Source organism: Calonectris borealis, chromosome 1 (assembly GCF_964195595.1).
Source record: "Calonectris borealis chromosome 1, bCalBor7.hap1.2, whole genome shotgun sequence".
NCBI lineage: Eukaryota > Metazoa > Chordata > Aves > Procellariiformes > Procellariidae > Calonectris > Calonectris borealis.
The window spans coordinates 68,835,080-68,859,405 of NC_134312.1; the positions used below are offsets into that span (position 1 = coordinate 68,835,080).

General features: G+C 47.8%; 2 protein-coding genes across 4 annotated transcripts in view; both read left to right on the plus strand.

Moving 5' to 3' along the window:
- The first annotated feature begins 292 nt into the window (after window positions 1-292).
- WNT5B (Wnt family member 5B) lies at window positions 293-15,726 on the plus strand. The gene is made up of 3 exons (XM_075163338.1): window positions 293-535; window positions 6,809-7,101; window positions 15,156-15,726. The coding sequence occupies exons 1-3, from the start codon at window positions 298-300 to the stop codon at window positions 15,612-15,614; spliced, it is 990 nt and encodes a 329-aa protein (XP_075019439.1). The 5' UTR covers window positions 293-297; the 3' UTR covers window positions 15,615-15,726.
- A 7,778-nt stretch (window positions 15,727-23,504) lies between these two features.
- ADIPOR2 (adiponectin receptor 2) overlaps window positions 23,505-24,326 on the plus strand; it is a 46,550-nt gene continuing 45,728 nt past the window's right edge. For 2 of the 3 annotated variants that reach the window (XM_075159383.1, XM_075159392.1), the window contains exon 1: window positions 23,505-23,652. The gene's annotated coding sequence lies outside the window, so the exon portion shown is untranslated. The remainder of the gene's footprint in view (window positions 23,653-24,326) is intronic. The other variant, XM_075159376.1, reaches the window with a different exon arrangement.

The window sequence follows — 24,326 nt, forward strand, 5'->3', positions numbered from 1 at the left end:
CAGCTCACTCCCCTCTTTTGCAGAGAAAGTGCTGAGCTTTCTCTCTGCCCCCTCCCCATCCCGGGTGTCCTCTGTGTTTAAACTCAGGTTACAAACGAGCTGTGTTTCTCCCGCTAGAGCCCTGGAAAAGCCTCGCATCTGGCAGAGCCGTAGAGGGAGGCAGCTGACATGAGAAATGCGCCCGGGCTTTGGGAGCGGGGCTGGGCTGGGCTGGCGGGGAAAGGTGCCGGGCGTTTCGCGGAGGGGGCCTCTCCCTCCAGACTCCCTGGATGTTTTTCTCATCGTAGGTCTTTGGCCATGAACCCCATCCAGAGACCTGAGATGTACATCATCGGCGCTCAGCCGGTGTGCAGCCAGCTGCCGGGGCTCTCCCCGGGGCAGCGCAAGCTCTGCCAACTCTACCAGGAGCACATGGTGTTCATCGGCGAAGGGGCCCGCAGTGCCATCAAGGAGTGCCAGTACCAGTTTCGGCAGCGGCGGTGGAACTGCAGCACAGTGGACAACACCTCTGTCTTTGGGCGGGTCATGAAAATAGGTAGGAGCACCCAGTACGGGGCAGGTGCTGGGCGCAGGCTGGCTGTGCCTCTGCAGCTTTCTCCCTTTCTTCAAATGCACATGCAGGAGTGATGAGCCCCATTAGCACCGCTCCTAAAGCTGTCTTTAATGAGCTTTTTCATTCCCTGGTGTGCTGGTGCTGCCTGCGCCTGAGCGGGTGGCAGCGGTGCACCTGAGCTGCAGCAGGAGCTAGCTGGGGCAGCAGGGGGGACGGGGTGGGGGACACTTTCTTTGGGGGGCATGGGAAGGTCAGGAAGAGGGGGGCTTTTGTTTTGTGTGCTTGCTTAAAGGTAGGGAGGGAAGAAGCTGGAGCCAGGAACAATGGACCTGCATTATCGTTCCCAGCATCTGGAGTGCTCTAGGACAGGGAATGCAGTCCTGAGATGTGGGAAATATGGACTCCCCTGGCATGGGATCTCCCCCCTCCCTGTTCTGCCACTTTCTGTGTAAACCTAAGAGATTTTTATAATTCCTGCCCTGCTGGCTGTAAGAGGCGCATTGGCAGGGCATTGCTGCACTTGAATTGAGGTGTGACCGAGCTACATTGTCCCAGCTCCTTTTGAAATGCAATCATCTGATGGCAAGAAACTGAGAAATCCGGGCCTGGTTTGATGTGTCCGACAGCCAGGACAATAAAGAAAAGGTGTTAAAACAGCCGCTTACACACACACACACACACATGCGCGCACACGCACACTCTCACCAACCCCAGGTTTTGTTTCCCACCCACAAAGCTGATCATTGACACTGAAGAATCCAGAACCAGCACTATTTCTCGGTTGTAAGGTCAGGGAAAACACTCAGCAAGGGATGGAAAAAAACCTTCAGCTCCTGCACTCCCAGTTGCCCCCAGCATTGCTTGCACCTTTTTGGCTTCACTCTCAAAAAAACCGCATAGGCAGCAAGCCACCAAGAGATGCAGCTTTAATACCTCTGGGGCGTCAAGGCGATAGGGCACCAGGGTAGTCAAGTCCCGTGATCCCTTCCATTTGATTCTGAAATTCTTATGTGTCATCCTGGAGAATTTTAGGGACTTTTTTTGCATGTGTTACTCAACCTTTCAGAATCCCTAATTCAGCCCACCAGAGCCATTCTAATTCCTCCCTTTCTGCTCAGCTCATACTCCAACAAATACCCGCTTCTCTGGAGGGGGGGGTACTCTCCTGGGAAATGCCATTTCCTGAAAGATACTTTCAGCTCCTGACACACATCCAGGGCATCTGTGCATCCTTGATCTCTTGCTTTCTGATAGCAAGGGTGGTGGCCAGATGAGGCTGCATGCAATCCCAGATTGTTAAAACTTGTGCTTCGGGATATGAAAACTGAAATTTCAGCCACCAAAGGGAAAGGACAGAAAATACACCTCCATCTCTCCCTTCTGGTGTCCCTCCCTCACATGTGACTTATCCCAAAGAATGGGGTAAATTTCAGATCCCCAAAGAGATCCTAGTGACTCCACAAGGACACAAGAAAATAGGAATTTTCCCTTCTGGAGCAAACCCTCTCCTCTTCAGTACCTTCCTGCAGCCCCAGGTTGGTCCAGTGGGTGAGTCCACACCTGGAGAAGAGAAGTAAGGGTAAACTAAGAGAAAGCAAAGATCAGAGGTGAAGGATAAAAAGCAGTCAGGAAGGATCAGAGGGTGTACAGGAAGAAGGGACTAGAGTGGATAGTGGAAGAGGGAAGATTCCTCCTCTCTAAAATGAATTTGATCCTGTTAGTTTAGATTGGGAGTAGATTGGGGTTTTGATAAGGAAAGAGGTGGTGTGGGTTTGTGATGGGTATGTCCAGTAGTCCTCCTGTTTGGTTTGTGTGAGCGTGCATTTATTTGCTAGGACTACTGTTGTAGGAATCCGCTGATGTGTCTGTGAGGTGCTGCCTGCGGTTGCCCGCTGTTTAAAAAACTATCCTAACAAAGAGTTTTGAACCCGGCTCCTTTAGATATTCTGGTCAGTTAGAGCACGTTCAGATGTTTATACTCCAGCACAAGACAGCACAGAAGAGAAGTAAGAAAAATGTCACCAAAGGTGGCCTCGGGTGTTACAGGGTCTGTGATGATTCATCACTGTTGCCTATGTCAGTGATAATCTGCTGTGGAGCGGGGTGCTGCCTCTTCTCTTTTCTCTTAGTTCCACCTTCCGCTTTTACTTTTTCTTACTTTATAATGAGGCATTGCTCATCATTTCAGCAAATCTAATTTCCACGCTGGTGAAGAAAACAAAGCCTTTCAGTTTCTCAGGTTGTGTCAACTATAAAGTCATTCTTCCCTGGGTTCATACTGTGTGCCTGTCTCCTGTTTTCAGCCTCTGAGCCCCAATTCTGGACCGCAGCCCTTTTTCTGTGCTCTGTGCCAATGGCACAAGAAAGGTCTGGAGACCAGAATATCTGCAAGAGTGCAGAGGCATGCCAGAGTGTTGCGGAGAGGGGGGAAAAAAAGAGATAAGAAGGACCCAGAAGGTGTATAGTGTGCCAACAACCCTCGGCTGCCCACCCACCGATGTAGGCATGGCATATATTATGTGATTTCTTGAGCGGCTCTAGATTGTGAGAGAGGCGGAGAACCTGTCCAGGCCAAGTCCAAAGCCTGGGAGATCCTCGGGAGAGTGTTCACTCAGAAACCTGGAAGATTCGTTTCCTTTCCCCCTTACAGAACTTGGCTCAGCTTGGAAATGGGAGACCCGGGCGGTCTGTGTTTAATCATTACACCTTCATTTTGTGCATTTCATAGAGGTGAGGCAGTCCAATGAAACAAAGCTTTTGTAGAGGCATCCGTAGCACTGAAGTAGGCTGCTTGTTAGCATTGGGTTTTCCTAGTGTTTGTGTTGTGAGAATTGCTCTTACCTTTTATTCAATAATGACATCTGATGATGTACAAAAATTATCCTTCTGAAGTTGCTTGTTCTGCCAATACAGATTTTAGACTGCACGTGTGTGTAAATATACCTCTATACGTTATATACAGACACATTCCTTGCTTCTACATTTATGAGGGAGAGGGCAGAGCACCCAAAAAGGTCGTGTTAGAATTTCCTCCGGGGAGGAGAGAATATATCTCCTTCAGCGCAATCCTAAACGAAAGGCTGGGGTTTCCAGGTTAGTCCAGTCATTTCTGGAGCCAAAGATCTTATCTATTCTGCCTTTTCAAATGCAAAAAGGAAAATAAAGGAGTCATAAAAGAAGAGAACAAAGAGAAATATTCTTCCTCGTTTTTTTTTTCGAGATTGGCAAACTTCAGGGAAATGCTTTTAAAAAAAAAAATTAGTTTAAAACTTTTCCATCAAAAAAGTTAGAGCGACACATTTTTATCATCTTTGCATCAGTCTCCCCACTGGGGTCCGTTCTTCTCCCATCTCCTTCTTGTGCAGCTCCAGAAAAGCAAGCCGTGGGGATCCACGCATTGCCTGGGTACAGCTCACGCTGGCATCCTCGCCGGTGCCCCCCGAAAGCCGCCGCGGCCCCGGGCTCCCCGTCCCGGTGGCGGGTGGCCAGCGGGCACAGGAGGGCAGCAGAGCTCCGCGGAGCTCCACGCCGGCGGGCAGAGCCTCCCGGGGACCGCGGCCCCGGGCATTGTCCCCCGAGCCGGGCCAGGGCACGGGAGAGCTCGGCAGAGGCGTGCGAGGGGGCAGAAGGGGGGTTACTGCCTGACCGTCTCTGTAGTCTCGGTTCACATTTGCACAAATTTGGGGAATAACGCCTCGGTCCGTGGAGATGATGGCACAGTGGCATGGAACCGGAGTGAATTTTGAGACGATGAGTAAAACCCCAAATACTTTTCCAAGGCTGGAAAGCGTGGTAGGAGAGCAGAGAAAACTAGGATGTATAAGCCCACAATTGCCAGCTACAAATTTGCTTTGTATTAGCGCGCAGGGTTTCACGCACACACCCGATCCCGCCTCCCAAACCAAGCCGCAGCCTTCTAAACCTACCTCTAGCGAGCACCGTGGGTTGTTCTGCTTTGTGGGCAGCAAGGGGAAAACAAAACTCACTGTAACTTGCTTCAGCCTCTCCCACCACCATCCTCAGCAGCCTAAACTGCTCAGGCAGATCCAGGGGCTGCACATGGAGTTGTCGTGCTGCTACACTTGAAGCTTGGAGGTGGTTAAAACACGGACAGTAAAAGTGCAAATCCGGTCTGTGCTTTCAGTACAGGGATCTCAGTCGAGCTGTGAGGATGCTAAGGACCTGGAGCCATGCAGGCTCTGTTGCACAAGCTGTAACACTGGGAGGCCCTTTCCTTGAGCGTTTTTTAATCTCTATAGATGCAGGGAGTGCTCTGCTTAGTAGGAGGATTGGTGTGTCCGCAGGGCTCTCACCATACAGGCACAGACTGGTAGGGGCAAAACTATGCATTGGACAGTTGGTAACAAATGGCTTACCTTAAAATACCCATAACATGTAAAACACACTAGATGAGTAAAAGCTTGATTTTGGTTGCTGAAAAATGACCATAACTCCCTTGTGGGCTTGTCTCAGCTGCATTACCTTAACTAGGAGTCACTCCTCTTTACCTCTTGGACCAGGGAGGTTTGGGGGCCATAGTCCTCTCCTTATGACCTGCTAGTAAGGCCCTCCCTTCTATATTATGTGTCCCGCAGCATTTTATCAGCCTTGTGCTGTACTCCAGAGCAGAAGCCCTTAGTGTACAAGTCTCATTTGGGGGGGGCAACACAAGTTGTTCTGCAAAGTGGATGCCGTTCACAGCCTTGCCTTTGTCTTGGGTCATTACTACTAAGATGGTGATAAGCTGCTGTTAATTACAGATTGTCAGCACATGCAAATTGGAACAAGAGCATACCAAAAGCATCAGCTTAGTCCCACTGAGAGAGCTGGCACTGAGAGCCTCGTGGGCTGGTGACAAACTGGTCTTGGAGGATCTGCCCTCTGAAGTCATTCAAATTTGCTTGAGAGCATTAGAGGGTCGCCTCTTGCTGGGGTTTGGTGTAAGTAGCTCTTCACAATCAGGTTGCTTATTCCAGTGAAGCTGTGGCAGTTGTTCTCGTTATCACCTGAAAGTTTGGTGATGCACACAATGACTCTGAAGGTATTGGTTTAGCTATTTATTACACCGTGTGGTGAGAGCGCAGGCGTGGATTGCCTCCTTCTCCTCTTCAACCCCCTCTACTCCCCCCCTTCAGACCCACAGCACTCGCTGGTGCAGCACGCCTGGCCTCATGCAGTGTTCTGGCTGTGTTGGTGCCCCGGTCAAATTGGAGCTGAATCACTGCCAGGAATACATAGCTGGAGACCCGATCCAGCTGCTTGGCTCAGACTCTAAGCTGTATAGAGCATACGCTCCAAGCAGGGCAGTCTCTAGTAAACCTGCTAATGGAAAGTCTTTTCATTTATTATTGTCTACATGGGGAAGTTTTACTTGTTCCAGCACTGCAGTTCTGTAGCTGCTGGGAGAGCCTCTGCCTTGATGCTTTAGTGTAAAAATGGGTTTCCTTCAGTTTGTCTCAAAACAATTCTCAGCTGACCTTATGTAAACCAAAATGAGGTCTTTGAACTGAGGAGCCCATAAAGAGTGCTTGTCCCAATTAAATGAAAACTGTTCCAGAGTGATATCTGGCTTAACCAGAACGCTCCTTTTGCACAGACCCAACCTCAGTTGTTCTCAATGATTATTGGCAAATTCAGTGGCTGAGGCAGCAGCTGTATTTTCAGCAAGTGAATAACTCTCTTGCTGCTTGAGGGTTTCCTCTGGGTTAAAATGAGACGATACTGAAGGGTTAATCTGAGAGGAAGGAGGCTGAGCACTCCCTGCCTATGGTGTTGCTGTTTCTTTTGAGCAAGGCCTGGAGTTTCCAGGGCTCTTAAATGATCAAACCTAAGTATAATAAAAATAATAACCCTCGAGGAGCAGCGCATACAAATTCATGAAAAACATGCTCTTCCCAAGAATATTCTTCTAGGTGACAGCAGGAATCTCAGCCCCTTCCCTGGTGTGTGTCAGAAAATCAGACTTGGGTTTGATCCTGGTTAAACAGAAACTGCCAGCTCTGGACAGTCAATTGACTGGAGCTGTTATTGTGAAATGAAAACAAAAATGAGATGCCAGCATGTATTATGACAGTTCCCCCTCTATCAGAACGGGGCAGTGTCCTTGTGCTTGACCACCCCATTCCTTTGTTCCAGTTAATTCTGTGCACCTTCTCAGAGCGCACCATGTCCTACTGTCTGGAGCCCATTTGCTTCTCCTTGCTGCGCGTTGCGTTATCTGTCTCCCCTAATTTTCTGTTCACATCTCTCTCACAGGGAGCCGAGAGACTGCTTTCACCTACGCCGTCAGCGCTGCTGGGGTGGTGAACGCGATCAGCCGGGCTTGCCGTGAAGGAGAGCTCTCCAGCTGTGGCTGCAGCCGGACTGCCCGGCCCAAGGACTTGCCCCGAGACTGGCTGTGGGGTGGCTGTGGGGATAACGTGGAGTATGGATATCGTTTTGCCAAGGAGTTTGTGGATGCCAAGGAGAGGGAGAAGAACTACGTGAGAGGTTCAGAGGAGCAGGCTCGCATGCTGATGAACTTGCAGAACAACGAGGCTGGTCGCAGGGTAAGACAAATGCTGGCCCTTTCCTCTTTCTCCGAGGCAGATTCAGAAGGCTTGAGACAGCTAGGTACCAAACCTTGGAGGTTTGATGAGGGATAGTCCAGTGATGCCCCAGTATTGGTGTATGGTCACATTTTCTGCATTTTTATGAATATTACAGACAATATTGACAATATTATATTCCAGTTTTAATGGCAGGCTTCTGTTGCCAGCTAAAGCCAGTGAGTTTTTGGGTCTGTTGAGATACTGTATGGCGCATGTGTGCAGACGTTGTAAGCCCTTTCCAAATAAACTACGTGCTGTCGTAAACTTTCAAGGTTTACATCTCAGAAGCTGGCTTCCCAGAACTGCCAAAGTGACAGGCTGGTAGTGAAAAAAAGAGTCTGTTGGCATGTGGAGTTCTCTTCTACTGCCATCATTCAGGTTTTTGGGAATATAAGGCCAAAAGCAAACATCAAATCAGGCTACCTGGCTATCTCTAAAACTTATGCCTTGCTCAGTTAACTTGGTATCGGGCAAAATAAATAATTTGCATCTAGGTGGCAGACAGGCATTTTCTGAGAAGATACACAATTTTGATCTGGAGACCCCTAGGGATGGAGAATCCATCACTTCCCTTTGTAGTATGCTACTGTCATTAATCACCCTGTTTCAACTCTGTACCTCACTATCATTTGAATTTATCTGGCATCAGCTTCCAATCAGTTCTTTTTCTGACTTTTGCAGCTAGATCCAAAAGGCTCTTCATAATCATAATTTCGTCTGCATAGAACTATTTATCTACTGTAATTTATTCACTACTCTTTCTTAACAAACTAGATTGAGCACTGAAGACTCTTTCACTTTCAGATGTTCTCATCAACCATCAAATCATTTTCACATCACTTCAGTGTACCCTTTCCAGTTTTCCCATATCCCTTAAGAAACTGGATACCAAAATGACATGGTGGGTTCTGGTATTGGTCTCACTGATGCTGTAAACGTAGGTGAAGTTGCCCCCTTTGTATGCGTTCAGTGTATGCACTTTTGCTTTTTACACTATTCCTCTGTCTGTGATTAATAGCCTGGAAGGTGTAGCATCTTTCATATGCGGTACAACTGTGTAATCCTGCCTCTTCCCAAATGTAGAACAGGAATACTTGCTTGAACATTTGTGCCTTTTCCACAAGGTGTTTAAAATTTTTATCATTCTTCCCTAGTAGTGAGTTTTTCTAAGGCTAATTTTATTTCTAATGCATATTAAAAAATCCTATTAAGTGTACTTAGCCGTGCTCTTTTGCACATTCTTAACTAATATCCTTAGTTTCCTTATCAATTTTCTGCCCTTTCTTAATTCTAATTGTTATTGAATTATCTTTCCCTTTCCTATGTATGTCTCTGTCTTCTGCATGTAATTTCGGCTTCATTTTGCCACCATAGAAGATTTGCTCTGTCGTTTTTTGATTGTGAAATCAATGTGTTGGGTTGAAGCACTACAAATACTCCATGCTGCTTTTGCAAAATCAAATTAGGATAAATTTGCAGTAGGTGGAAAACTGTGGAGTTGAAAGCTGTAGAACTCAGTGGGTTTTGGTTTGGGGTTGGGGTTTTTTTTGGCTTGGAAGGGCAGAGGGTCTGCATTTGCTTAGAAATGGCGGGGCATTCCTCCACGGATAGTAGCCTGAAAGCAACATTCTTCTCTGCATTACTTGCTTTGAACATCTTACATGCCTGGAGTCATGAACTTGGATTACTACAAATAAATACCCTGTCTAAAATAGGGAGTGAATATGTTGTGAGCCTTTTTAACAGCCAGTCCTATTGCCTTGAGGGATCCACAGACAGAATATGGCCAATAGTTTGAGATGCCAGTTGAACTGTAGTAACATCTGTATTAGAAGATCAAGTCAGAAGATACTTGCTCCACAGCATGGGTAAAACACTACCTTGTCGTGTTATTCTCGTTATATGGGGAAGAATCTCACTGAGCTGTGATTTCAGATGATGATACGGTTTTAGGTGGAAGAAAGCTTTGTCCTTTAAGGACAGAGCTAAAACCAGTTATGTCCTGCCTTTACTACAGTGCAGAAAGTTGTTTAAATTGTGCTTGGAATGCTACAGTGCCCATGCTTCTTTGGACTCCATAGACAAGCTCTCAAGGTGATCTCTGTGTCTCCAGTTAACACAGGACCTGAACAAAAGCTTTCCAAAGGGGCCAGCAAAAGACAATGTTATTTCAAGCTTGGTTTTTGTAGACTCTGTAGAACAGATGGCCACAGAAAATAACCTTAGTCTAAATGAACACAAGTCATTTGAGATTAAACTAAACGGAAGTATAAACCAGTGTGTAATTAAGCTTGTGGATTCCAAAGAACAAACTCTGATAAACTAAGGGAGCCGGCTAGTAAACTCAGCCGAGGAACTCGATGTGGAGGAGGTCTGGAACTTTTTCAAGTCAAAGATGCTAAAGCCATTACAATTCTGCATGCCAAGCAAGAGGAAAAAGCTTGTAGGAAGAATGTCCAGACCTCACTGAATGAATAACTACCACAGAGAAGCTGTTAGGAATAGACCGAGAGCCTACTAAGAATGGAAAAAAAGAACTGATAGCAAATAAATAATGAAAAGCTCTGTCTTAGAGGTCAAGAAGTGTAAAGATGAAGTGAGAACAGTAAAAAATCACGCTGAGTCAGACCTTGCAAAGGGTAGTAAAATAAACAGTGAAAGTTTTTTAAACTTTGCAAATTGGAGGAGATTGGAAGAAAGGAGACTGCTAGTCAATGAGGATGGGGCTGAGTCTCAAGACAGAGTAGTTTTGGTCCCCAAAGTAAGCAAGTGCTTTACCCGGGGCTTCAAGTTGGAATGGGGGACATTGCTCATGGGGAGGGGTACCGTATGTCTGCTGCACAACAGAGAGGTCTTTTTCTGTCCTCAACACTTCTGCCTAGGGGAATAAGTACTTGTAGTGTAGATTTTTAAATCCCCCTGGGACTGTGCTTTTTGGGGGAAGCCAGGCAGGGTGCCCTAGGGGCAGGCAAGGTGCTGGCACCCGGTGGGAGCGAGGAAGGCATGAGGATGCAGCAGTCACGTTCAGACAGGTAGAGGAAGAGGAGCTGAGCAGCAAGTACTGAAGTTCGGGGCCAGCGGACCTGAGATGGGTGGGATGGTGCAGGGGGCTGCTGATGGAGGGGAGTTTGAAATCGGGTCAAATGATTCAGATGGGAGTCAAGTGGCAGAAAAGCATTGGAAGAACAGAGGGCTCTGGAGTAAATGAGAGTGAGGCTTTGGAGTGGATTGAGTGGATGAGGATTTGGGGGTAGTGAGGAATGGAGATGCTGGGGTTGGGAAAGGAGATGAATATGAAAAGATCTGGATGGAGATGAGACCTGGGGTGGCTCTGAGATGGCATTGCTACGGGTTCCAGGGTTATCTGGTCCGGGTGGTATTTGGCCAGTACAGGGCAGCCTTTCCTCTTGGCTCTTAGAAATATATTAGCATGGGAGCAAAGGAGAAAGGCTGGAAATGGAAATTATCACAACCAAGGTGGAAGCAAAACTCAGGTAGCGTAAAGCTCTCAAGTCACAGGGAGAGCCCACTTTCTTTCCTGGCACTCTGAAAGAGCTGGCACCTGGCAGCACAGGCAGTGTGACCTTGGCAGCGTTTATAGGAGGACCTGGGGGAAAGGATATCTCAGAGGTAGAGGCAAAATGGGAAATAATTTGAGAAGAATTTCTCAAAGATTGATCACACAATCATTTAGAACATCACTGATTTCCTAAAAAGCAAAATAGATCTGATAGGTCTCATTTATCTGAATTTCTGTGAGACATTTAATGTATTTCCCACATGGGAAACACTTGGTTAAATTGGGAAAAATAAGGAAAAATGCAACAGCTATGAGGTGGACAAGAAACTCGTTCAAGGAAAGATGTCTAAGTTGTGTGAAAGGACGTTATCTTGATCTTGACAGAGCTTAATTAGCAGAGTTCTTCAAGGACTTGCCTCAAGACCAACACTTAGTATTTTTGTTTCTCGGCCTCAACACAAGAATTAGGAATGGGCTGATGAAATTTGCTGATGATGGCAGGTATTATGAATACAGAGGAGAATCCGAATTTTGTACAGCAGCTAATGACATCCAATAAAACTACGTTAAGACCATCATTTGAGGTCTTGTATGAAAAACATTTTAGTCATTAGGAAACATAGAAAAGAATAGGGCGCAGCAGTTGGCTGCAGATGACAGCAGATGTAATGTGGCTCGGAAGGTGGTAAATATCCTATAATGTACTAGGGAAAGTCTTTTCATAAAACATGAGGGAATACTAATGCCATTGTATTAAGCTCTCGAGAGGTCCCAAAATATTGTACGTTCTCAAATTCCCAAGCAAAATGACCTCAGACTAGAAAAGGCTTGTTACGGTTGACCCAAGGGGTAGGAATCTTTTCTTAAGAAAGGGGGCTAGAATAGCTTGCCATGTTTAGCCTAGCAAAGTGAAAGTTGAGAGAGGATATGACTGATGTCTGTGTTAGTGGGAGAAATAATAGGGGAGGAAAAGTACTTTTTAAGCAAAAGGCCAATTTGGCACAATAGCAAATGGGCATAAAGTGAATACATTTAGGCTGGAAATCAGAAAAAGATACTTTATCATTGGAATAGTGATCAGAATAATGGTGGCTGAAAACCTAATTGCTTTTAAAAGGGCACTCTATACATTTAAGGAAAATATGATTTGAAGTGGTGCCTACAATAGCAAGAGATCGTACTTAATAACCGAGGAGGTCCCGTCTAGTCCTGCATTCCTAAATGTTTTCACTGCTGAGATTCTGGTTTTGGAAGTAGGAGGGTGCATGTGTAACTCCATACTGCCGAAAGTTGGTGCTGAAAGAAAGGAGACACGGCAGTGAGCATTGCTAAGCGGCCGCCAGGTGCCATCCCACATACAGCCTTGCCCTGCTTTCCCAGCCAGTGTTTCAATTGATGTCTTCTGATTTCTAGGCAGACTTCTGGCATGTCCCCTCACTCAGTTTCCTGTGGGTGAGAAAGTTCTCCTTGAACCCTGAGGAGAGCTCTGGTGGCAGGAGAGAAGATCGTCTCCCTGCTCTCCGTGGTTCTCAGAAGGAGCTGAGAGGGACAGGAGGGGACCAGAGGTCTTTTATCTTTCAGGCAGTCCTGACCCCATCACCCCTTCACTCCACGTCGGAGTCCTTGTGGTGGTGGCTCCTGGCTTTATTGCCCTTGTTTGTTTGTCTTTGGCTGTTATCTCAATATGTCCTTTCCTTCCATCTGTCTTTTTCTTCCAGTTGGTCTCCATTACCCTCTCTTATTTCCCTCCATTCCTTATCTGTCACCCTGTCTGGCGGACTGTGGCAGTCAGTCCTTCCGCGCTGTTTACCCAGTCGGCATATGGCAGGCCTCAGTCATCAGTCACTCAAGCCACTGCTAGAAGAGCCTGGAAGGGGGTCTGGCTAATTGACCACATAGGAATTCCCCATTAATTCTCTTCCCGTTCCCATTCTTGCAAGAAAAGAATTGGACGAGAACTTGGGCTTATGGGAAGGGGCTTTAAGCCTTTCCATTAGAGGCGTTTTCAACCTGTTTAAGTGGCACAGCCATCGATCAGATCCTGCTCTCAGAACTGCATGTGGGGTCTGTTATTCTTTACTTTGACCTGAGCCCGGTCAGAGAGGAATTCTCCAATTTCCTCTGCTTTCTCCCCATCCGGGCAGCAAAGGGGGAGAGTGGGAGAGCCATTTAGCGGCTGAAGCTATGGTTACCTCCACGGGACGTTGATAGTGGGAGCTGTGGGGGGCTGAGTGGCACCATGCTTACCTGTGATAACTGGTAGCGTTCGCGTTCCCCAGCACAGCTACTATCCACATGGGCCAGATGTTTTGAGCATCAGTTGCTTAAAGCCAAGTCGGAGTGAACTCAGTCCCATGACATTAACTGAGAGGGATCGAGTTGCAGTGTTTTTCTAAAGGAACAAAGCCCAGGATTAGGAAGAATCATAATACTTTATAAAAACACATGCAAGGGCAAGGGAGGCACGAGTGGCCTGGGATTTGACAGAACCATAACCAAAAAGTGCTAACACAAGCTTGTAACAAGCAGGCTGGCAATGCAGTGAGGATATAGTAAGTGTCTGGGGCTAGGGAAATTCTGCTGTAGCTCTGTCTGGTTATAGTACAGCAGGAATCCTTAAGTAACGGCGTGGTTGGTCCTCTGCAGTTGTAGTTCAATCCAAGACAAGTGGTTAAGTCCCAGCCTGTCACATTGCGCCATGAGGGATTGCCTCAGTAAATTGAGCTCCGAGGAGCAGAACTAAAGCTTCTCTGTTTTAAGGACTCACTCCATTGACTTTCTTGGGAGCTGGATTGGCCTCCATGTGATTTAGCCATTAAGCCAAATTGAATCTTCACTAGCTGTCAAAAGCACTGGATATTAGTTAGACCAGGAGCAACCAGTTGTTGTAGGAGAACTCTGACCTCTCACTGCTGGTCCAGAATGTAGTCGTAGGCAGAAGGATTTGCTCGCCCTACACTCAATTGCCTTAATCACCTACTCCTTAGCAAGCGAATGCAGAGAGCTGGGAAGCTTTCTTCTGTGTTGGTGAGTGAGGCAGAGAAGAAACCTCAGTGTTTGGCTGCTTTCTTCAGCAGAAAACCTGACTAGAAGACGTACCGCCGTCTCCTTCAGAACATCCTCGTTTTTTCTCACGTTCCGTGATCTCCCCCATCAGTTACAGCTGGTGGTAATTTTGCAGCTGATGCCAAACAGCTCTGCTTGGCACCTGGGATCTGGCAGAGGCACTGCCCTGCGAACGCGCAGGGTGCAGGATGGTCATGGGAGAGCAGATGTGAGCCTGATGGTGAGAGCGTGAAGAGCAAGGGCTGGGAATGCCAGCTCTTCGCTTTGCAAACTCTGTCAGTGCCTCTGAGCGCTGACGGGATCTCACATAATTTGCAGTTTTGTACCTGTCTCTGAAATTAACGGAAAGAACAAACCCAGCCTGCATTTCCAAGGTTTTGAGCTTTGTTATTCTAGAATATTTTTCAATATTTCTCTCTCCTCCCAGCTAGTGGGAGGAGGAGAGTAACCACCGTTTTCCTTTACACCCCATAGTTGTTCTGCTGAGGGTTTAACACTCACTGGCCTGAATTTTCAAGACTATTTGCTAATTTTGATGCCGGATTTTCAGGGGTTTGATGCATCTACAGCCCCCGCAGACTCCTGAAAACGTAGCTGAAAGTACCTCGGGAAAGACAGCACCGAAAGCTTGTGTTTGCTGTTTAAAACGTAGGCCGTTCTGCCTGGCGGCAGTCCTGTTAGTGCGGGGAAATGTCTGGACACAAGATGGCGCAGGTTTGCAGTCAGGGCTTGCAACTCAGCCCCGCTCTTCAAGGAGGGTGCCTGGTTAACACCTCGAGCAGAGGCGAGCTGCTCTGCTCCAGGGTAGAGGTGTTCATCTTTCTCACCACCACTGCCACCCCTGCTTGCTCCTCTCTGGAAAACGACGCATCCTCTGGACGCTGCCCCTGAACGAGCTCCTCTCAGCAGAGACGGAGGGAAAGGGTGTGGGTCCGTGGATTTATTTCAAAAGGATGCAGATGTATCCCTACAGTGATAGCATCGGTTCCTGGTGGAGGTGGTAGGAAATGGGCAGGTTCCCAGGTGTTCCCTTTTTGCAGCTCTGAAGGGAAAAACATGCAATACCACGGTGGTCCGTGAGACTGGGGGAATTTCCAGAGTCCACGCGGAGAGGACTCTTCCTCTTCTTCTTTCCTGCTCTTGACCCTGCTGTCAAGTCAGAAATCTGCCAGGGGAAAAGACGGTGGGGTGGGGAAGTCATGTTTGGGGGCAATGTGACCAGAAATAGAAATATTTAGGGAACAGGAACGCAGCAGTTGCAACAGGAGGAAGAGGAGACTGCTGTCTCTTCTGAAGGGCGAAACAACAGAAATTGGGGGATAATCAAAGCAGTTATGAGAACATGATGAATTCATGATGATTAAGCCAGCTGCCGGTGCCGCAGGAATAAATGCAGCTTAGCCTGATTGCACTCCTTTTCCCGCAGGCCGTGTACAAGCTGGCGGACGTGGCCTGCAAGTGCCATGGTGTGTCAGGCTCCTGCAGCCTCAAGACCTGCTGGCTGCAGCTGGCTGACTTCCGCAAGGTGGGCGACCTGCTGAAGGAGAAGTACGACAGCGCCGCTGCCATGAGGATCAGCCGCAAGGGCAAGCTGGAGCTTGTGAACAACCGTTTCAACATGCCGACGCAAGAGGACCTGGTCTACGTCGACCCCAGCCCGGACTATTGCCTGCGCAATGAGACCACTGGCTCGCTGGGCACTCAGGGCCGACTGTGCAACAAGACCTCAGAGGGCATGGATGGGTGTGAGCTGATGTGCTGCGGACGCGGTTATGACCAGTTCAAGAGCGTCCAGGTGGAGCGTTGCCACTGCAAGTTCCATTGGTGCTGTTACGTCAAGTGTAAAAAGTGCACAGAGATCGTCGACCAGTACGTCTGTAAATGAAAAGAGCCACCAAAGCAACAAATCTATATTATATAAATCTATATAAATATATTTTATATTTGTATAAATAAACAGATGATGATAATAATTAAAGAAGCTTATTTAAGAGACATTTTGGTTTTGAAATTTCCCCCATCAGGCCGGCTGGTTTGCCATTCCTGCAGTTCTGCTGGGGAATTTGTCTTTGGGTGCATCTCCCCTTGGATGTTTCAGTCCGGGTGAAGCGGCTGAGGAGGTATTGACAAAGTGAACTCCCCCCTGCACACAAGCACACACTATTTCATTGCAGAAAGCAAGCCAGTGAGAAGGAGGAGAAGGGTGGCTTCTTTCTGCTTTCTTATCTCTAAATCTCAGCATTTTGCATAGTTATTGCACATCTGAAATTACAGCCAAACGTGGGTGAGTCTTAGTTATCCGAGTTTCAAACCCTGCCACGCCACTAAACCCACTGGGCAATTTGGAAACAATTCTTGGTCCCTCTAAAGGGCTTTGTCACATTAGAGGGAAGGTTAGCCAAGGCTCCTCTACAAGAATATGGCTTAAAATCCAGAGCCCTGTAAACCATTCCTGGATGCTGCACAGACCACAATGTGGTGGAGGAAGGTTTACAACCTGCTGTTGTGAGGAAGGAAGGTGTGACCTGTGGCTGACCAGTGCACAGCCTGGGAGTCCCCATGAAGCCAGCACCTAGCTCTTCTGAACGGCCTGGGCAAAGGGGAAATCTGTCCAGCTCAGACTACATCGCTATGTGCATGAGGGAGACTTTTTTCCCCCTTTTAATCCCATGCTGAAACTTAATTTGTCAATATGGAGGAGAAGCTGCTGGTGCCCGGGGATGTTTGCAAAGGCACTATACTCCATATTTTGTCAGTAGAAAGAAGCATTGCACGCACACACGTGCACATGGCTGCATAAGCACTCCTCATAGCACTGCGGGTTTTCCTCTTTGAAGTGGATGCAGGTGGTCACCTTGTTCTGCTCTATTAAATCCTCCTCACCACCGTCCCAGATGTATAGTTTCCCTTTAACATTAAACACCCCTCAATGACATTTCTTTCCCTCTGTTGCTTGTTTATATGTGTGGTTTTGTTTTATTCTTTTGGTGGGGTGTCTTTTATTTTGCTGCTCTGTATTTCAGAGTCCGGGAGCCATGTTCTTCGCTGGCATAAGCTAACCACAGATATGTTTACTCCCAGAATGTGGGCGTATGTTCACCGATGGAAGTCTTTTCTGTGTTTTCCCTTGGTAATAAAAGAGTATAATAAAATTGTACTAGGGCAGAAGGCATTACCAAAGTCTGCTAATCAGTCTTACCACGTTGGAATTTTAGTAGAATCCAATTCATACAGCAGGGAACAAATGCTGTTTCTAGCACAAGACATTTCCTGTGCCTCTCAGCATCTGCAGAGTTCATCTGCAGTCAGAACAACCAAGAGAAGCCAGTCCCCAAAATATAAGGGTTTGCTAATATACATCCCCTTTGTTACTGACATTCCAAGGGTGTGGGTTTTTTTTACTGTAAATTTTAAAATGCGTGAAATATGCCAATAAGCAAAGAGCCAGTCATGAAGATTATTATTTTTATATTAAACCTGTTTCCTATAAAGCATTGCAGCTTTACAGATTCCACCATTTCAACCACCAGAGAAGAATTTATATGTACCTTTCATACTTCAAATATTTGAGGACTCCAGAAAAGCACAAGGAAGAAAAATTATGTTTAATAATTAGGAGCTGTTGTTTTTTTAAACCAATGTGTCCAGTTTTTATTTTATTTTTTTTAATCCAACAGGCAATATATTTGCTGGCATCCCAGAATACAGTTTCTTGGAATATAAACAGTGGCCTAGATTTATTTTATTATATAAAATCTAAAGCCAGTGGTATTGTAATTCAAAGTAACGGAAATAGTTTTCCATGCATGGAAAAAATGTGAGTGCAGTGGCCTGATCCAACTCCCATTAAACTTCAGTGGGAGCTGGACTGAGCCCAAGATCAGATCAAATGTGTGAGCTATTCACTCCTGGGATACTATACGTTTCTAGCCCAGTAATAAAACTTACTCTACCTTGGATGCATCTAAAACAGACCTTTCCTCCCACCACCCTCACCTCATGTTCTTGTCCATCCTTATTGCGTCAGTACTTAAAGGTGTCAGCTATTTGTATATGACACCCTCAGGCATTGTTAATGTGTCTAATAATTCAAAATGATTTCATTTGGCCTTTCCAATAAAGACCACACATTTCAGGGAGTCGCAACTCTCCTTGCAGTTTGGCACCACAATTAATTTTGTGGGTGTAAACAACTCTGGGAGCGGAAAAGTTGGCATTGTTAGGGCCAACATCATCTGGGTGTCCCTGGATATGTCCTTTTTCCACCTAAAATGTTGTCTGGATGGAAAAAAGATGATTTTTGGCCTTTTGTCCCAGCACTCCGGACCTCTGGCAGCCTGGTTGGAGCCAGCAGTTCCTATTGGACTGGGACCATACAGCGATAGGAGAGAAGTGACCATTGGATTTCTTTCCTTCCCTAACCCCCTCCTTTTTTACAAGACCTAGGTTTCAGTCTTCTTGACTTTCTGGGAGTTTTGTATCCAAAAATTTGATCCTGCTAAACTCTAACTTAAAACTTAATTTCTATGGCGCCCACACATAAAAGAACCTCCTTAGGGTGGTAGTAAGTATAAAATAAGAGCATAGCCGGTTCGGTTTGATGCAAAGCCAAAGAAAGTCAAACAGAAAGCTGTAGCAGAACTGCTGCTTTACCGTGAAAGTTGAGAAGTGGTGGATTTTAAGTTGTGCCTTGTTAGATGCACAGAGTGGTAGAGAGATGTGGGTGTGGAGAGCTAAGCTTGATTCTGAGCTCTGCCAATTATCAGCTTTATAATCTTCAACAAGTTACTTAATTTCTTTGCATTTTAGCCTCCAGCCTCCTCCTGTATAAAATAAGGAGCGGAATACCTCCTTTTTCTGTAAAGCTCTTTGAGAAATATGGCTGAAAAAAATGTAATTGAAGGCCCACTCTCTACGCTTATTAACTCTGGCAGGCAGACAGCTGTATCTCCATTGTGCGGGGACACGCTCAGTTCGGGACAGAGAGGCTCAGCGGCACCTCGGAGGGTCAGATGCTCGGAGGTGGTTGCTGGGGTGCTCCGCGGGAGCCTCAGAGAGTCCGTTGCAGCAAAGCCCTACTCCAGCACAATGCTGGAGGGAAGACTGTTCTACAAAAGAGAGGTGAACTCGGGGCTTGTTTATTTATGGGTATTGAATATCTGGTAGCAAAAGTGAGGTTTAGGGAGGTTAGGCTGGTTTCAGAATCAAATACCTGCCTGCTCAAATTCTGTTTGCAGTTTCATATGGATAAGATATTCACACAATACGCTATTATATAGTGTGTGCCGGTAACTGGCTGCCACGTTCCAACCCTGAAGTCGCTGCACTTCAAGGCTGATAGAAATGACCACCTGTAAGTCATGTAAAACTAAAATATTTTGGAGTTAAAGGCACTATGCAAATATACAGTTATTGCAAGTCGGTGAACATCAGCTCCTAAACAGAGCAGAACACGATGCAAATCTGTCATCATTTTCCAACTGGCTAGTAATACGTAAGTTATAATGTGAATGAATGAGGCCTTAGTATGTTCTGCTGCAAGGTGAGCTAAGCAATAGCTGATCCCAGAACAAACGGAAACTTTAATTTGATGTTAATTATGGTAAAAAGATAGTGGCAGGGTTGTGAGGAAATTTAAATGAACCTTTTAACACCGCTGGACTCTAGGCCACTAGCATCGTTTGGAGGCTTCCATTCTTTGTCCCCAAGAAGATTGTGCCTACACAGAGCTCAATGTAACAGACTGCTGCCTTTTGCAATTCAGGAAACAGCCAAGTTGAACCCACACACACAGCTTGAGTGTAACTTACACTTTCTATATGGATCCAAATTTTGTAGCCCTAACAAAGCACAAACGAGCACATCTTGTTCAGTAATATAAAATCAAACACGCAAAGGTCTCTCTCTGCTCACTTTACCCTGTCCAGGGAGAAGCCTAGTGGGTTTAAATTACGCTGTGGGAGAAATTCCTGATCACCTGTGGCTACAGAAATATAGACAGTATTTTCATCAGCTGATGCAGACACAGAACATCCCAAGGAGACCTTGGGAAATACCTTCCAGTGACTAAGGGCATTTCTCAAGTGTCTGTCACAAGATTTTCCATAACCTACTGCTTATATGGTCATTCACTTTCATTTAGCTTTTGTTTAATTACATTTTGGGTTAAATAGATTCTAGAAGATACTCTGTGAAATCAAGTTCACTGAATGGCAGGCTCTGAAGGAACTGTCATATGACAGACAGTGAGCAGATATGAACATAATATTGGATCTCTTTCTCCTCAAAGGTAGACTCTGGCTATGTCTAATCCATGGGACCAGAGATGCGTCCCATCATCTCGGTCCAGATGTGTATCCTGGCCGAATCTTGAGACCCTGCCAGGGCAGTGCAGGCACCAATGCCCCGTGTGCAAAGGCTGATGGATGCAGAGACTGTCGAGCAGGTAGCCTGTCCCAGCTCCAGCTCCAGCATAGATAGCTGGTGGCTTTGGGACTGGGCCATGTTGTGAGCATACCAGCTCTGAAGTCTAAATATAACCAGCCTCAAAGATAAGCAAAACAGATTTCTGTGGCCAAGAGACCAGACACATACCAGAAAGGACAAAAAGAATCATGATCAGCCGTTGTAAATCCCCAAATAACAATAATAAAAAACCCAGTATTACACGATGATCACAGCATGCTCATGCCTTCTTTCCTGCAGGGCCTGAAGCTGTTACTATACCCTCTTGTTTCTTAGCTCTGTTTAAATGACAGTTGAAATCTATTTTTTTGCATTAGAATTCAAAAAGGCATGACCTACTCGTAGTATTTCCTCAAAGAGAGAAAGAGGGAACAAACAGTAGGGTCGGGAGTCCTCCCTGTGAGCAGGGATAAAATGCAGCAGCCATAAAATGGAGTACTAAACGTTGCCTGAGACACTCAAGTTGGACACCTGCCCTAAGCGTCACAGTTACCTCTCCACGCTGCCCGCCCAAAGCAAGCTGGGTCTGATGGCCCCATGGTACCAGCTCCGTCTGTTGGAAGGTGGTGGCTGCAGCAAGCACCAGCCTTCAGCAGCGTGAGGGAGCATGCGGTGAAGGTCAGGCCCTGCTTGCTTTGGGAGGGGAAGAAGACTTTGATAAGGAAGGAAATACAAAGAGAATGAGCAGGCACCGCTTTGCAGGGAGGCAAGGAGATTATAATATTTTCCCCATTAGCGCTGCCCTGTGGTGCTGTCACATGGTGGCAGCTATCCTGGGAAATCCAGAAGGGAGCTGCTCAAGTATGTTTGCCAATAGAGATGAAACACTTTAAAGGCTTGCAGCAGTAAGGCCTGTCCTGCAAAAAAAAAGAAAAAAGGTCCAGGCTCTTCCTTACCCTAGGGCAGTTTTATTCTGAATCATAGTTTGTCTTCTGGCTCTTCCTAGAGTGCCGTACAGTTGTGTCAGTCCTTCGCATGACTGCAAGAGCATGGTGGTCACGCGGGATGGGCAGGATGAGGCATTGCCATGCAAGGACACATTACAATCCTGCCTTCAGGGGGAAAAAAAAAAAAAGACGTGGGGTAGACCCAGTGTCACTTAATGACTGTCACAGTCACTGTGCTGGAGCTGAGTGTAGCCCTGCCTTGTTCACAGCCCCAAGGAGCTGCACAAGTGCTTAGCCATGGCCTTTCCTGGGCTGAGAAAACATCTAGACCAGGTTTTTAGAGTGGCAGCCCTCAGCAATTCACTGTGATGAGTCTAGCCAGTCTCATTTTCATTTACCACGGGCAAATTCGTTCTCTCTTGCTTGGGAACAACAACAGAGTTAACTAACTGCCAGCTTTCACAAAGTGCAGGGCTATGTATTTAGGATAAAAATATTCAGAGGTGGAATTAAGGCAATGAACATTTTACATGAATGCTATGATTTCTAGGAATTATCTATAAATGCCCAGGAAGTACATAACTCAGTTTTTTAGAATGTGTCTTTCTGAATGGTTTGCCCCATATGGCAGAGCACAGCTTTCCTTTTTGATTTCCAGGCTTTCAAACCAGAGTAAACTACCCTAATTCCTTTTATTTAATATTTAATGAAACGGTATTCATATCTCAATTTCCCTCTTAATTGGCTGAGTACATGTTAAGTTATGGTGACAGGAAATGACAGTTGAAAATGACATGCAGTTTTTATATATATTTTTCATCAGTGGAGCTCAAAATATTTTAAAATCATTAGTGCCATTTTACAGATGGAATACTGAAAGACAGGGCAGGAAATACTTCATCTGACCGGCACGGGGTGGAGCTGGAGCAGGCGCTGCAGCTGCTACTCTCCGTGCTGCTGCCTGACAGCTGTATTTTACATTTTGATTGATGAAACTGTAAATACCTGTAATAGTGCAACTGTGATGTTCAGTAACTACCTCGCTCCCTTCGCAATAATAAAGATTTTAGCAAATGCGTGAGATGGGACATATTTTAAAGGAGACAATAGGGAATCTTATAAACAGAGTTTTAAGGAATGGCCAGTATGTATCTAATGTTGGTGGGTATTAGGGATCAGAACGTTTCAAGTATTAATCCGTAGGGATAATTTTGCTTCCATTAACTATCTTGTTCACACTCACCGGTTTGAGCTAAAATTTCTGGGTGTGGGTACAAGTGTATTGGAGCGTGGCTCAGCAAAGCACTAAAGTGTGTAGAGCCGCACAAACTACGCAAGTCCTCCCAGTCAGCTGATTGTTCTTAGCAATTCAAGATTGTCCTCTAATGGGATAGTGTTTCCATAGTGTTTTGACTAGTCTCACTGTACAACATGCAGGCTTAGGGTTTCCACCATGTTCCCCAAGGACGTGATTTCAGAAGCCAAGATCTCCACGTCACATAGGTTTTCCTGCTATTCTGCCTACGCTTCCCATTACTTAAGAGAAACTTCTTGTTCTCTTTGGTGTTGCCTCTCCGTGCCTCTACATCAGACATAGGTGCTCGGGCCCTGTCACAAGAGCCAGGCTTCCCAGATGCCTCCAGCAGCATCAGGCCCTCTGGTTTTCGTCATCTTTCTGGTGTTGCACCGGCTGTGGCCTCCCCGCCCTCTGCCATGCCCCGGAGTATGCAGGTCAGTCCTAAGCATTAAACCCCGGTCAGTGGGGCTTCTTCCCCCCTCAGCAGGACCCGTGGCAGCTGCCATGGCCCCCGGGGACGCTTCACATCTCCCCGCCCTAGTGAGTTTCACAGTGCCTCTCTCAGACTGGATAGCTCCGTGCTGTCACCAGGGGTGGCCCCTCTCGGGCCCCTTTCCGTCACGCCTGCGGGAAGGGCTGCGCGGCCTGGGGTTTCCTGTGACACCGCTTTCTGTAGGAGAGGGTGACGCTCTGCTGCCTGCTCGGAGCCCAGAGGAAGCGGTGTCACAGGAGAACCCCCGCCACCCTGTTGCGAGGCAGGACGGATGCGCCGACGGGCCCGGCCCTTCCTGAGGGGCTGCCGAAACCGCCCCACCACCAACCGCCCCAACTGCCCCTGCCACGGCAACGGCCGCAGCGGAGAACAAAAGCCCGCGCAACCGTCACTCGCTTCCCTCGGCCAATCAGAGCCGGCTCCTGCCGGCGGGCGCGGCAGGGGGGGCCGCACCCCTCCCTTCCCGAGCCTACGCGGCCCAGGGCGGACGGGCGCCCCGTGCGCCTGCGCGTCCCGCCGGCGGCGACCCCTTCCTGACTACATTCCCCGAGATGCAGCGGGGCTCGCTCCCCGCGCTTCCTTCCGGCGCGTCGTACGCAGGCGCGGTGGGGTCTCCCGCATTGGCGGCGGCGGCCTCGTGCGATGATGACGCTCTAGGGCAAGGAGGAGGCGACAAGGCCGGGGAGGCGGCGGCGGCGGCAGCGGTTGCCGCAGGAGGGGGGCGGCGCGGGGCGGCGGGCAGCACCTCGCGGGCGCCGGGGCGGGCGCCGGCCGTTGCCAGGTGAGTGCCAGGCGAGTGCCAGGCGGGCCCGCGCGCCCCGCTCCTCACCGGAGGGGCTGCGCGGCCTGGCCGCCGCCCGCGGGGCCGGGGGTCCCGGCCCGGGGCCGAGCGTCCGTCCGCCCGTCCGCTCGGCGGGGCGACGAGGGGGAGCCCCCGCGGCAGGAGGGGGCGCCTCCTGCCCTCCCGCTGCTCCCCGGCGGTGGGGCGGGGGTCGGGGCCGCGGCTGCCCCCGGCGCGGGTGGGTGGCCGGGGCGTTGGGGGAAGGCCAGCGGTGGGCGCTGCCCCCGGCCGGGGCCGGGTTTTGTCGGTGCGGCGGGGAGCGCGCCCGGCGGGCGGTTGGCCGGGGGCAGAAGTGAGCCGGGCTTGTGGTCAGGGTGTTTGCTTAGGGGCACGAAGGAGCACTTGGAAATGCTCGGCTGGAGGAGGCTTTAGGCCGGTGAAGCACTGTAAGTGGGTCAAGAGCACTGTAAGTGGGTCTTGTTTGTAGCCTTCTGTACACTTGTGGCTTGTCCGGACAGGGAAATCTGCTGCTGCTCCTAAAATCTTTTTACGGAGGCGATAAAAATAATAACTCCTGAGCTTGCACAATTTGGGAATCTTGCCTTGCCCGCAGAGCACTGTGTGTGTGTGTGTGTGTATCTATAAACACTGGAGTTATCAACAGTAGATAATAT

What these genes read in the sequence shown, in the direction of transcription:
- WNT5B (XM_075163338.1), top strand. Translation starts at nt 298, where the DNA reads ATGAACCCCATCCAGAGACCTGAGATGTACATCATCGGCGCTCAGCCG. An exon ending in TGGGCGGGTCATGAAAATAG is followed by an intron (nt 536 to 6,808) that starts GTAGGAGCACCC and finishes TCTCTCTCACAG; the next exon opens with GGAGCCGAGAGACTGCTTTC. An exon ending in ACAACGAGGCTGGTCGCAGG is followed by an intron (nt 7,102 to 15,155) that starts GTAAGACAAATG and finishes CTTTTCCCGCAG; the next exon opens with GCCGTGTACAAGCTGGCGGA.